Here is a 14,246-nt window from a genome sequence, read left to right as displayed (position 1 = left end):
TGGGTCCTAATTGTTTTAGAGAAAATTTGTTGGTTTGGGAGAGCAAGTGTCCCTAAGAAATTTCCTTGCCCAAACAGAATCCTTTTTTTCTGGAGCACTTAAAGAAGGACAAAAGCTTAGGTCAGCCCTATATGGAGGGACTCTTTTACAAATCAACTTTACACCTTCATTCCTGTGAAGATTTGCTCAGAAATCATTCACTATTAAGTGAATAACCAGTAGAGGAAAAATAAATTCTCTGTAGAACAGGACAGATTGTGATATTCCTTAATAACATTCAGTATTAGTGATGAAAAGTGGTTTACTAAGAAACGAAGAAAAAAAGTGATAGCAATTTTAATTTCCTCGTATGTGTTTTGGTTTTGTTTTTGTTAACAAAGTGATCGCTTAGATTCAAATACTATCCAGTTCCAATTTATAAAACACACAAAAATGAGAAACTCTAGGAGGAAAGAATTGGTATGAGGTGAAATTATTAGAAAGAGGGCTTCCCAATTAGTGTTCCCAATAAAACCATTGATCTAAAAGATTTAATGAGGCAAAAATGACTGAATTCCCTCTCTGAATATAATATCAATGAATTCCATGTATATATGTATATGTGTACACACATGCACACACATATGCATATACACATAGATATACATGCATATCTACATGTATGTACATGCATGTGTGTTTTGTGTAAAGCATTATGTTAGACCCTATGTGGAATATATAAAAGTTAAAGCATTATTCTTAGTTTCAAGGAGAATGAAATCTACTTGAAGAAAGAAATAAGACATGCTCATGTGGAAATTTAACAACATAACAGAATCAGGCAATACATGATGAGCAGCAAGTGTTGTACATAGGCTATAAATGCTACCAGAGTATAGATTTAAGAGAGCTAATTTTAGGGCAGAATAGAGTAATGAAGTACTCCTTACCTAATAGGTACTCAGTAAATGATGATGAAGGGAAAGGTAGATGGAGCAAGTGGAGTTAGAGATGTTCCATTAAACATGGGTAAGATTTGGGCAAGGAGTTACATAGGATGAGGAGAACCAAATGATGAGATGTGATTCTCTAACTATAGGACATTGAATATTTTAAGATATATTTAAGAAATACCAAATGTGCTCCACATAAATGAAGCAAATGAAATCTTTCTATAAGATAGTTCCTTAAAGTAAGGTCCTATCGCTGCTTCAGTAGTAATACAAACTTGCTAAGATTGAATACAATTATACCAAATTATAATTTATAAATCATAAGATCTTAGGAGCCTCTTTGGAAATATAACATTTTTTGAAAGTGCAAAACTATTAAAGAATTACATTTTGAGACATAGAGTTGTTTTAAATCTTCAACTGTCTTTCGGGTATCTCAAACTGGATACCTGGTAGACATCTTAAACTCAATACGTCTAAAACAGAACTCATTATCTTTCCCCATAAACCTCTCCTTCCCCTACTTTCTGTGTTACTATAAAGGGAAATGCCATCCTCTCAATCCCTCAGGCTCCCAACCTAGGAGTCATCCTGGATTCTTCACTGTTTCTCACCTCCCATATCCAATATGCTGCTAAGGCCTATTATTATCACTTTTGTAACATCTCTTATATACATGCCCTACTCTCCTTTGACTCTGCCACAACTTTGGTGCATGCCCTCCTCACCTCTTGCCTGTACTATCATAATAGCCTGCTGGTGGGTTTCCCAGCCTCAAGTCTCTCCTAACTCCACTCCATTAAAGTACTAAAGTGATTTTCCTAAAGTGCAGGTCTGTTCACATACCACCCCAACCCCAACAGAAAACTCCAGTGACTTCATATTGTTTCCAGGATCATTTTTTGTATTCAGAGCCCTTTATAACCTAGCTTCCTACTACTTATCTTATTCCCCAAGAGATACTCTTTGATCCAATGACATTGGTTTCCTGGCTGTTTCTTGAACAAGACACTCCATCTTGGCTCTGGGCATTTTCTCTGGCTGACCTCTATGTCTGGAACATTTTCTCTCCTCTGCTCTGACTATTGGCCTCTTCCTTTAAGTCCCAACTAAAATCTCAGTTTCTACAGCAAGTCTTCCTTAATCCCCCATTAATTCCAGTGCCTCCCCTCTGTTAATTATCTCTTCTTTTCCTGTATATAACTTGCTTTTTATATATTTGTATGCATGTTGTATCCCCCCTTAGATTGCAAGCTCTTTGAGGGTAGGGACTATGTTTTGCCTCTTTTTGTATCCTCAGAGCTTAGCACGATGTCTAGCGCATAGTAGGGTCTTAATAAATATTAATTGATTAATTGATTATATTAGTTCCAATATTATGGAATCTTTTTAAAAATCACATCTGCCTCTACTATAATTGTTTATTGTGGGTGGTTGGTGATTCTGGGTTCTCAAGGGCTGTGTTCAGAGCTGTTTGTCTTGAACAAACAGCATGTTCACTGCTAAAAGTCCAGGGTTTGAAGAGGCTTATCACTGGTAAGACTTGGAGTGTGGGGACTTTTTGGACAAAACTACTCTGAAAGACTCTAATGGGTTGTCATGGAGTAACAATCTGTATTGTTGGAGCATGGATTCACAATGATAAAATTACAGATCCTGGAAGAAATGATGTATTTAACAAATGATTTGATATTAAGAGTTCTATAGCTTCCAAGGCACTTTTATATCTTTTATCATATTCACTTACTATCACCCTTATGATATAGGCTATGTGTTTATCCCTAACAGACAAACTGAGTCTGAAAGAGATTAAGTGACTTGGCCAAGATCACATAGTTTATAAGTAATGAAATAGCAGTGTGAACCTAGATCTTTTGACCCCAAATCTAGTGTTCTTTCCACTACACCAAGATATCTTTCGTGATTAGTTCTTCAGTGTTGCTTTAATGTTCATATTAACTGGACGATCGTTAATGGGAAAAATAATAATGCTGTGTTTTCACATATAAACCCCCTTTTCTATTCTACTTTGTATACGGAAACTCTCTATCTCCATTTTTCTCTCTATTTTTGTCTGTCTCTATCTGACTGTTACTGTTTCTCTGTCTTTCTCTTGCATTCTTTCCCTCTTTCCTTCTCTTTCTTCTTTCTCTCTCACTCTTTCTTTTCTTTCTTTCTTTCTTTCTTTCTTTCTTTCTTTCTTTCTTTCTCTTTCTTTCCTTCTCTCTCTCTCTCTCTCTCTCTCTCTGTTAAATTCAGTATGAAAATGATTGTGATCCAAAACCAGTATATGTATTTCCAGCAACAAATGCACTGAGTGAATTATGATCTGAGATCTAAATGTAGTTTCTAGGCATGGACAAAATACTTCACCAGAGAAGATTCAAATACAGTGCACTTGAACTTGCCCCAATGGAAAATGTATACACTTTCAGGAAATTGCTTTTCTCTTAAGATGAAGTATAGATGTTACTCAGCATCAGTATTTTAAAGAGTAAGCTGTACCTTAGGTAATTGACTGCCATCCTCCTCATCCATACTAGGAAGAATTTAAATATGACCTTTGATGAAATTTTCCTTCTGCCTAATGGGTTAAGATAGATACTATTTTCAAATTCTACAACTCCCAGGCTGAGATGCTTATTCCTTTGCTAGACCAACTGACTAAACCAAACAGATATGGGACTTCTTGGCCTCCTGTATGATATTGCTTGCATTATCAGACAGAGATTGAGCCCAGGAAACAATTAGCCAGTATTAATTGTAGTAAAAGAATGTCTGGGATAATTGTTAAGCTTTGCATCTAGGCATTAATAAAAGCCACCACCAGAAACCTATTGAATTTACCTATTTCTGTGAGATTTGAATTTTCTCAAGGTTTTCCAGGGAAATTTCAAGTTTGAGTACAAATGTCTACAATTATATCAGAACTTTTGATGGATGGCCCAAAGCTAATTTTCTACTTGTCTAAGGAAATCCCAGAATACTTCCTGACAATAATTATGGGAGCTATAAAACCAGCAGGGGTTGAAACAAAATGCCCTGTATTGTGTGAAAGTACCAACCTAAAATGTTTTTATCATTGACCATCATTCAAGTCTCTATTTCTTAGTATATAGTGATTGCATCCTGAAATGTAGAATGTAACACTACATATCAGAAATTATGAAAACTTTCCTTTTTATTATAGATATAATAGTGTAATATTGTGGTATATAGAGAGTATAGGACATGGAGTAAGGGTTATGTGGATTTAAATCCTGCCTTTGTCACTGGCTATTACCACCAATAAGTCACTTACCCATTCTGCATTTAAGGCAACTCTTTAAGACATATATACATACATACATACATACATATATACATATATATATATATATATATATATATACATATGTATATACATATACATATACATATGTATATACATATATATGCATATATATACACACACTGATTTATGTAGATCATCGTATAAATGGAAGGATTCCCTGGTCCTATGATATCACTGTTCCTTGAAGTATTGATTCATTGTCATTTTTGGAGAGGAAATATAGAAAGTATTTTGGGTCTAGTACACATTTAATTTGGTTTAGTTTGTACCTACTTTTGAAAAACACACACAAAAGTTTAAAATAAATTATAATATTCTTTGATGTTAGAAGATGAATTATTTGTTAATATGAAAATAACATATATCTTCATTATTTAATTGTTCATCCTTATGTTAATGACTAAATCAGGGTTCATGTTTTCATATTTCAGAAAGAATAACTCAGGTGAGAACAGACATATATGTCACCAGCTTTGGCCCAGTGTCTGACACGGAAATGGTACGTTATGGAGCATGGACCTTTCCAAGCCTCAAACTACATCCAAATGTTAAATGATAATATATTCAGGGGAGAGATTTATTGAAATATAATAACCCTAATTCCCTTTCTTTGGCTTAGGAATATACCATTGATGTGTTTTTCCGACAAAGCTGGAAAGACGAAAGGCTTCGTTTCAAAGGACCAATGCAGCGGCTGCCTCTCAACAACCTCCTTGCTAGCAAGATCTGGACTCCAGACACATTCTTTCACAATGGAAAGAAGTCCATAGCTCACAACATGACCACACCAAACAAGCTCTTAAGGCTAGAGGATGATGGTACCCTGCTGTATACCATGAGGTAAAAGCCCGTTTATGCATTTCTTTAGAAGCCTGACATTTCGGAGAGTTCCTTCTTAGCATTGCTCATATCTGGAGCCCTTTGTTTCTCCTCTAGGGAATGTAGACTAATTTCACATTTTTCTGTTATAAGTTTCTTTAAGATTATATGAGTATCACACAATAAATGCAGTATCTCCTATGAAGCCTTTCCATGAGCAGTTAACATAGAGAGGTAGCTAGAAATCAGAAAGTAGAGAGTGCTAGACTCAGAGTTAGGAGGGCCTGAGTTCAAAAATCTCCCTCAGACACCAGCTGTATAACCCTGGGCAAGTCACTTTAATCTCTTGCAATCTTAGTTTCCTAAATGGTGATAGTAATAATGCCTACTTTGTGGGGTTGTTATGAGGATAAAGGAAAAAAAAAGATAACATGCAAAGCTTTTTGAAAACCTTAAAACACTACATGATAAAAATTATTATCATTATTAATTATATATAGAATGACCACTGGGCGCACAACTGTGTAGTAGCTATTGAGAATGCACAGTTAGTAAAGTCCCACCCTTCAAGTCTCTTAAAGCTTAGATCAATCTGAATTCTGTTTAAAGATTGCACTTTTACTTATAATAACTTCCCACAGAATCTTAGAATTGGAAGGACCTTAGACATATGTGGAATCACAGAAACGAAAGATTTTAAAAAGAAAGGAATTTAGAGCTTATCTAATCCAGTCTCATTTTATAGATGAGAAAACTGAGCCCAGGAAAAGTAGGCATCTTGCCTAATGTCATATAGCTAGTTAGTGCTTGCTTTTACTTAGGCCTACCCCCAGGGCTTACTGCAATGCCTGGCATACAGCAGGCATTTAGTAAAGAATCAAATTGATCGACTGAATAATTATTAGATAGAACTCACAACTCGCATTCTAGTGTTCTTCCTATCACCATCACAATACTTTTCATGGCTTTTCTAAGGCAGGTGGGTAGTGCAGTGGATAGAACACCTGGCCTGGAGTCAGGAGGACCTGAATTCAAATTTCACCTCAGACATTTACTGACTATATGGTGCAGGGCAAGTCACCTTACCTTTTTTGGTCCAACTTTTCTCATTGGTAAAATGGGAGTAATAATACCTATACAAACTCTGTTTGCCTTGGTTTTCTCATCTATAAAATAAGGATAATAGAAGCACGTACCTTTCTGGGGATTGTTGTAAGGATCAAATGAGATAATAATTATAAAGCAATTAGCACAGTGCCTGGCACATAATAAGCACCATATAAACATTATTATTATGAATTTTAATGTGGAAATATCACAAAACCAATAAGTTAAGTTTTCTTGAGTTATTGTAGATTTACTCTTCTTGGCATTTACGTTTATTTCTTTAGTTACAAGACTACCATCAGATTAAGTAGAAAAAGCATATGTCATTAATCGTGTCTGTTTTAAGACTATAGAAACCACATATATTTGTTTGTCAAAGAGCTTTTAACATCTTACCTCTATGAGTTGATAATATTTTCATGCTGAATATAAATCTGATTATTTTTAAACTGGAATGATCACACCTAATTTCATACTGTGAAATGTTCATTAACTCTGAGTAAATCTATCATTAAATCAATCAATTGAACAGAGAGAAAGATTATCATATTGCCTTAACAAGGTTTTCACTAAGAGCCTCCATATATAGAAAGTACTTAGGAAAAGCTTGGGAAAAATTAAAAAAAAAATTTGACCTAAGAAGATATTTATACACATAAGAAAATTGAAGTGCTATTGAATTCCTGCCCTTTATCTCATAATCTCACACAAAATAATGAGAATCTTTAAAAATGGACACTTGATCTTTTGAAAAAGAATAATAGTACAAAAAGAATATTAAGTAATCAATGCCTCATTAAGATTTTGATTCTTTCTATTAAATTTCCATTGTATTGGATTTTTGATTTACCTATCTTGCCTATAGAGAAGAAATGTAGGTTACTTAAAAAGAAAAAGGAGGATTTTCAAAAGGTCTGGATTTTATTGCTACTTTTTTTTTACTTTTACCATTAAAATGCTGTATTATCCCAGGCAGATCACTACATATCTCCAAGTTTCAGTATCTGTCTTCATTTGTTTAATAACGGTGTTTGAATAAAGCTCTGAGCTTCCATTAACACCTAATATTCTTTGAATTCTGATTTCTATGTGATAAGTGATACTTGGCACGTCTTTAAATGTGGACAATTGGTTAAAAAAAAGTAACTGAAATATCAACTTGATACCCAAACTACATAAAAATTATTCTTCCTGAAATCATAGCTATTACATTAAGGGACAGGCAGAGCAGTAACATGAAGTAATTAGTGTTTTGATTTTTAAAAAAAAATAAGATCTTAATATAAAAGTTTTGAGCTCATTGGCCTAGTTCTTCCTTGCCTAGAAATGCATTTGGACTTAGACTCTAGAACGGGACTCGAACTATGAGTGGGGTTGAGGCCTAGCCCTGAAGGTCATAGGCACTCAGAGACAGGAGTCTCCAATCAAATTTTTATGAAACACCTCCACACAATCCTCTCTTCCCTGCCCCCTACCCACTCTGTTAATGGATAGGCTCTAGATATACCCCTTTAGGACAATGACTGAATCATCTTGTCTTTGTATTCTCAGTGCTTAGCAAAAGTGGGAGCTTAATAAATTTTTGTTGAATAAAAAATATGAATTCACTGTTGCCCTAATTTCAATCAAACAACAAACATTTATTCACTGTCTACTACGTGCCTGGCACCATTCTAGGCTCCGGGGATACAAAAAGAGGCAAAAGACAGTCTCTGCCCTGAAGGAACTCATAATCACATGTGGGATATAACATTCAAATGAATGCCTACAGGCATACCTTGTTTTATTGCTCTTCACTTTATTATGCTTCTCAGATACTACATTTTAACAAATTGAAGGTTTTTGGCAACCCTGGATTGAACAAGTCTGTTGTTGGCCATTTTCCCAATGTCCTCACATCCCCTTTGCGACAGATTTTGCTTAATTCATACAATATTTCAAACTTTTTCATTATTATTATATCTGTTATGGTGATCTGTAATTAATGATCTTTCACGTTAATATTGTAATTGTTTTGGGGCGCCATGAATCACACACACATAAGACAGTGAACTTAATTGACAAGTGTTACATGTGTTGTAACTGCTCCACCAACTGGACTGTTCCCTATCTCTCTCCTCACTCCTTGAGACACAACAATACTGAAATTAATAACCCTACAGTGGCCTCTGTGTTCAAATGAAAGAAAGAGTCAATTGATGTGGCAAACTTCATTGTTTTCTTATTTCAAGAAATTGCCACAGCCACCCCAACCTTCAGCAAGCACCACCCTGATCAGTCAGCAGCCATCAACATCAAGGCAAGACCCTTCATCAGCAAAGAGATTATGACTTTCTGAGGGCTCAGATGATGGTTAGCATTTTTTAGCAATAAAGTATTTTTTAATTAAGGTATGTACATTGGTTTTTTTAAACATAATACTATTACACACTTAATAGACTACAGTATAGTATAAATATAACTTTTATATGCACTGGAAACCAAAAAATTGTGACTTGCTTTATTGTGTAATACACATTATTGTAGTGGTCTGGAACTGAACTCATAATATCTCTGAGGTATGCCTCTACAAAACAAGGTATATATAGGTGAAATAAAAGGTGATTAATGGAGGGAAGGCACTGAAATTAAGAAGTGTTGGAGAAGGCTTCCTGTAGAGGATAGGATTTTAGTTGGTACTTAAAGGATGCTAAGGAGGTCACTTATTGTGCATTCCCTGAAATATAATTCACCCACAGAATTTTCTGTAGCTGCAAGGGCAACTAGGTGGTACAGTGGATAGAGTGAAAGGGCCTGAAGTCAGGAAGACTCAGCTTCCTGAATTCAGATCTGGCCTCAGACAGTTATTATTGGCCTCAGACACTGTGTGACCACGGGCATGGCACTTAACCTTGTTTGCCTTAGTGCCTTATCTATAAAATGAGGTGGAGTAGGAAATGACAAAAACACTCAAATTTCTTTACCAAGAAAACTCCAAATGTGGTCGTGAAGAGTCAGACACAACTGAAATGACTGAACAACAATAACATAATCACTGACACAAGATGGTAGGCATATTTCAAAAAAACTTAACATGGAAAAAATTTTTCATCTTTGAAAAATGGGCATATTTGTGATGGCTAGTGTATCTCTGTATGTTCCAAATTCTCTTCCTTCTTCCCACCCCAACCTATTCTTTGAGAAGGCAAGCAATTTGATGTCAATTATACATATGAAGTAATCCAAAACATATATTCATATTAGCCATCTTGCAAAAGAAAACACAGAAGAAAAACAAGAAAAAAAAAAGGTTTAAAAAGTATGCTTCAATGTGCATTCAGATTGTTCTGTCTCTGGAGGTGGAAAATATTTTTCACCATGAATCCTTTGAAACTGGCTTAGATCATTACTTTGATCAGAGCTTGATCACAGTTGATCATCCTTATAACATTGCTACTATTGTGCAGGATGTTCTCCTGTTTCTACTCACTTCATTTTTATCACTTCGTAAGTCTTTCTGAATTTTTCTAACACCAACATGCTTGTCATTTCTTGTAGCACAATAGTATTCCATAACAATCATATACTATAATTTGTTCAGCCATCCCACAATTCATTGCCACCACCAAAATAACTGCTATAAATGTTTTTGTACAAATAGGTTATTTTCCATTTTCTTTGACCACTTAGGGATACAAACATAGTAGTGGTATTGTTAGGTCAAAGCTATTTGGTATAGTTCCAAATTGTTCTCCATAATGGTTAGACTTTTCACAACTCCACCCATAGTTTCATTGGTGTCCAATTTTTCCACATCTACTCCAAAATTAGTAATTTTTCTTTTCTGTAATGTTAACCAACATGATGGATATGAAGAGGTATCTCAGAGTTGTTTTAATTTTTATTTCTCTAATCAATAGTGATTTGGCACATTTTTTCCAAGTGTCTATTGATAGCTTTGATTTCTTCTGAAAACTGTCTTTTCATATTCTTTGACATATTTATCAAGTAGGAAATTGCACTTTTTTTTTTACAAATTTGATTCAGTTCCCTATATATTTCAGAAATGAGGCTTTTTATCAGAGAAAGTTTTCTTTATAAATTTTTTCTGTTTCCTGTTTTCCTTCAGATTTTGGCTATATTAGTTTTGTTTGTGCAAAGCTTTTTAATTTCATGTAATCAAAATTATCTGTTTTACTTCCTGTGACCCTCTCTATGTCTTGTTTGGTCATAAATTCTTCCATTATGTATAGATCCAACAGTCCAATTTTTCATGCTCCCCTAATTTATATGCGCTAGCACCCTTTATGTCTAAATCATTTATCATTTTTGACCTTATTCAGGTATATGGTATGAGATGTTGGTCTATCTCTAGTCTCTGCCAACTCCTTTCCAGCTTTCCCAGGAATTTTTGTCAAGTGGTGAGTTCTTTGGGGTTTTTTTATGTTATAGAAATCTTTTCTTAATTTATTTTTTTTATTTTTTAAAATTTATTTATTTTTAGCTTTCAACATTCACTTCCACAAGATTTTGAGTTCCAAATTTTCTCCTCATCTTATCCTTCTCTCCTCCCCAAGATGGCATGCTTTCTGAATACCCCTCCTCCTAATCTGCCCTCTTTTCTATCACCTCTCCCCCCTTTCTCTTATCCCCTTCCCCTTCTTTTTTCCTTTAGGGCAAGATAGATTTCTATATCTCATTTCCTGTATTTCTTATTTCCCAGTTTCATGTGAAAACAATTTTTTGACATGTGTTTTTAAAATTTTGGGTTGCAAATTTTCCCTTTCCTCCCTCCCCACCCACTGTCATTGAAAAGGCAAGCAACTTGATACAGGTTATACATGTGTAGTCATGCAAAACACTTCCATAGTAGTCATGTTGTAAAAACTAAGTATATTTCCCTTCATTCTATCCACCCCCCATTTATTTTATTCTCTCTTTTACCCTGTCCCTCCTCAGAAGTGTTTGCTTCTGATTACCCCTCCCCAATCTGCCCTCTCTTCTATCATCCCCCTGCTCTCTTGTCCCTTCCCCCCCCCATTTTCCTGTAGGGTAAGATAGATTTCCATACCCAATTGAGTATGTATGCTATTCCCTCCTTAAGCCAAATCCAATGACAATAAGATTCACTCATTCCCTCTCATCTTTCCCCATTTCCCCTCCACTGTAAAACCTTTTCTTGTCTGTTTTATGTGAGATAAATTTTACCTCATTCTACCTCTCCCTTTCTCCTTCTTCCAGTGTAATCCTTCTCACCCTTAATTTTATTCTCCAGATATCACCCTTTCATCTTCAACTCATCCTGTGCCATCTATCTATCTATCTATCTATCTATCTATCTATCTATCTATCTATCTATCTACATACACAATTTTTTCCCCTGCAACTACTCTAATACTGACAAAGGTCTCATGAGTTGCATTTTTCCATGCAGGAATGTAAACATTTCAACCTTAATAAGTCTCTTATGATTTCTCTTTCCTATTTACCTCTTCATGTTCACTTGAGTCTTGTATTTGAAAGTCAAATTTTCTATTCAGCTCTGGTCTTTTCATCAAGAATGCTTGAAAGTCCTCTATTTCACTGAATGAATTTTTTCCCCTGAAGGATTATACTCAGTTTTGCTGGGTAGGTGATTCTTGGTTGTAATCCTATCTCCTTTGCCTCCAGAATATTATATTCCATCCTCCGCCCCTTAACATAGAAGCTGCTAAATCTTGTGTTATCCTCATTGTGTTTCCACAATGCTTGAATTGTTTCTTTCTGGCTGCTTGCAAAATATTTTCTCCTTGACCTGGGAACTCTGGAATTTGGCTACAATATTCCTAGGAGTTTTCCTTTGGGATCTCTTTCAGGAGATTGTGGATTCTTTCAATTTCTTTTGCCCTCTGGTTCTAAATATCAGGGCAGTTTTCCTTGATAATTTCTTGAAAGATGATGTCTAGGCTCTTTTTTTGATCATGGCTTTCAGATAGTCCAATAATTTTTAAATTCTCTCTCCTGGATCTATTTTCCAGGTCAGTTGTTTTCCAATGAGATATTTCACATTGTTTTCTATTTTTTAATCCTTTTGGGTTTGTTTTACAGTGTCTTGATTTCTCATAAAGTCACTAGCTTCCAATTGCTCCATTCTAATTTTTAAGGAAGTATTTTCTTCAGTAAGCTTTTGGACTTCCTTTTTCATTTGGCCAATTTTGCTTTTTAGGCATTCTTCTCCTCATTGGTTTTTTGCACCTGTTTTGCCATTTGAGTTAGGATATTTTTTAAGGTGTTATTTTCAGTATTTTTTGGGTCTCCTTTAGCAAGCTGTTGACTTGTTTTTCATGATTTTCTTGCATCATTCTCATTTGTTTTCCCAGTTTTTCCTCTGCTTCTCTTACTTGTTTCTCAAACTCCTTTTTGGGCTCTTCCATGGACTGGACTGATTCATATTTTCTTGGAGGCTTTGGATGTAGGGGCTTTGACTTTGTTGTCTTCTTCTGATTATATGTTTTGATCTTCTTTGTTACCAAAGAAAGATTCTGTGGTCTGCCTTTTTTTTGTGCCTTTGTTTATTCATGGTCCCAGCCAATTACTTGAGTTTTAAACTCTTTATTAAGGTAGGGGTCAGCTTCTAGCACGGAGAATGCATTGTCCCAACCTTTGGGGGTTTTGTGCAGCTGTTTTCAGAGATACTTCTAGGGACCTGCAAATTTTCAGTTCTTCCAAGGTGATATGATTAAGGGTGAGGTGTTTACTCCTGTCCTGGACTGTGCTCTGGTCTATGAGTGACACTTTTTTCTGTCTTGGAACTGTGAGGGGGATTTCCTCTCCACCACCACTACTACAAGCTCCACTACACCAGCGCTCCTCCTCACCCCAGCACTGCCTCCCAGAACTGTGACCCAGATCCACACATGGGCAAAGCAAGAGATTCCTGCCTCAGCACTGGCAAACAGATCATGCAGTCCTCTCTGATCAGCCACTGGATTCCCCCTCAGTCTGTGGGCCAAAAGCTCCAGAAGTAGTCACTTTCCGGGCTGTACTTGGGGACTGGGGCTGGGACCAAGCTTCTTCCTCACAACAGTCACAGACTTTTCCCACTGACCTTCTAAGTTCTCTTTGGCTTTGCGGGTTGAGAAGTCTGGAAACCACCACAGCTGCCTGTGATTCAGTTCTCTGAGGCCTGCTCCAGGTTCGCTGAGGCCTGTTTTGCCTGTGTGCCCATGCTGACCTGCACTCCTCTCCCTGCCCTGCACAATAGACCTTTCTGATCAACCATCCAGGCTAACTTGGGCTGTAAATTTACTACGCTCTGTCTTTTTGTGGGTTCTGCTGCTTTGGAGTTTGTTTAGAGCCATTTTTTACAGGTATTTGGAGGGGTTTGGGGGAGAGCTAAATAAAGTCACTGCTTTTACTCTGCCATCTTGACTCTGCCCCCCAAATAGTGTCCTTACCCCAAAGCTTGGATCTTTGAGTTTATCAAACACTAGATTACCATGGTCATTTATTACTGTGTATTATATAACTACTCTATTTCACTGAGCTATCACTCTTTTTTTAATTATTATTATTACCACTCTGTAATATAGTTTAAAATCTAGAACTACTAGGCCACCTTTCCTTCACATTTTTTTGTTGTTGATCTCTTTGATATTCTTGACACTTGTTCTTCCAGATGAATTTTGTTACTATTTTTTTCTAGCTCTATAAAATAAGTATTTGACATGTTGATTGGTATGGCACTGAATAAGTAAGCTAACTTAGGTAGTATTGTCAGATTCTGGTTCCTAAACCACTCTGTTATCTGCTTCCATTTTATGAGGGACTTCATTACATTCACAGTTTTGATGACTAATTGTGCATCTCTCTCTCTCTCTCTCTCTCTCTCTCTCTCTCTCTCTCTCTCTCTCTTCCTTCTCCTCCTCCTTCTTTTCTTCCTCCTCCTCCTCCTCTAAAGTCTGTTTTGCTTCTAACCATTGCCTCCTTCTATCTGCCCTCCCTTTATCTTATCACCTTTCCCTCCTACTTCCCTTCTTGGTAATTTCTATGACTAATTGAATACGTATGCATGTGTATGTGTATGTGTATATATA

General features: G+C 36.0%; 1 protein-coding gene across 2 annotated transcripts in view; it reads left to right on the top strand.

The window, feature by feature from the left end:
* Window positions 1–14,246, top strand: part of GABRA5 (gamma-aminobutyric acid type A receptor subunit alpha5) — a 109,425-nt gene that overhangs the window by 11,474 nt on the left and 83,705 nt on the right. For both annotated transcript variants that reach the window (XM_020992905.1, XM_020992904.2), the window contains exons 4-5: window positions 4,698–4,765; window positions 4,886–5,106. In XM_020992905.1, the coding sequence (XP_020848564.1) occupies window positions 4,698–4,765; window positions 4,886–5,106 (289 nt within the window). The remainder of the gene's footprint in view (window positions 1–4,697; window positions 4,766–4,885; window positions 5,107–14,246) is intronic.

This window comes from Phascolarctos cinereus, unplaced genomic scaffold (genome assembly GCF_003287225.1).
Source record: "Phascolarctos cinereus isolate Bilbo 61053 unplaced genomic scaffold, phaCin_HiC Scaffold_726;HRSCAF=1367, whole genome shotgun sequence".
In the NCBI taxonomy this organism is placed as follows: domain Eukaryota; kingdom Metazoa; phylum Chordata; class Mammalia; order Diprotodontia; family Phascolarctidae; genus Phascolarctos; species Phascolarctos cinereus.
Note: the sequence above shows the minus strand (reverse complement) of the source record. Positions and strands in the feature narration are given on the sequence as shown.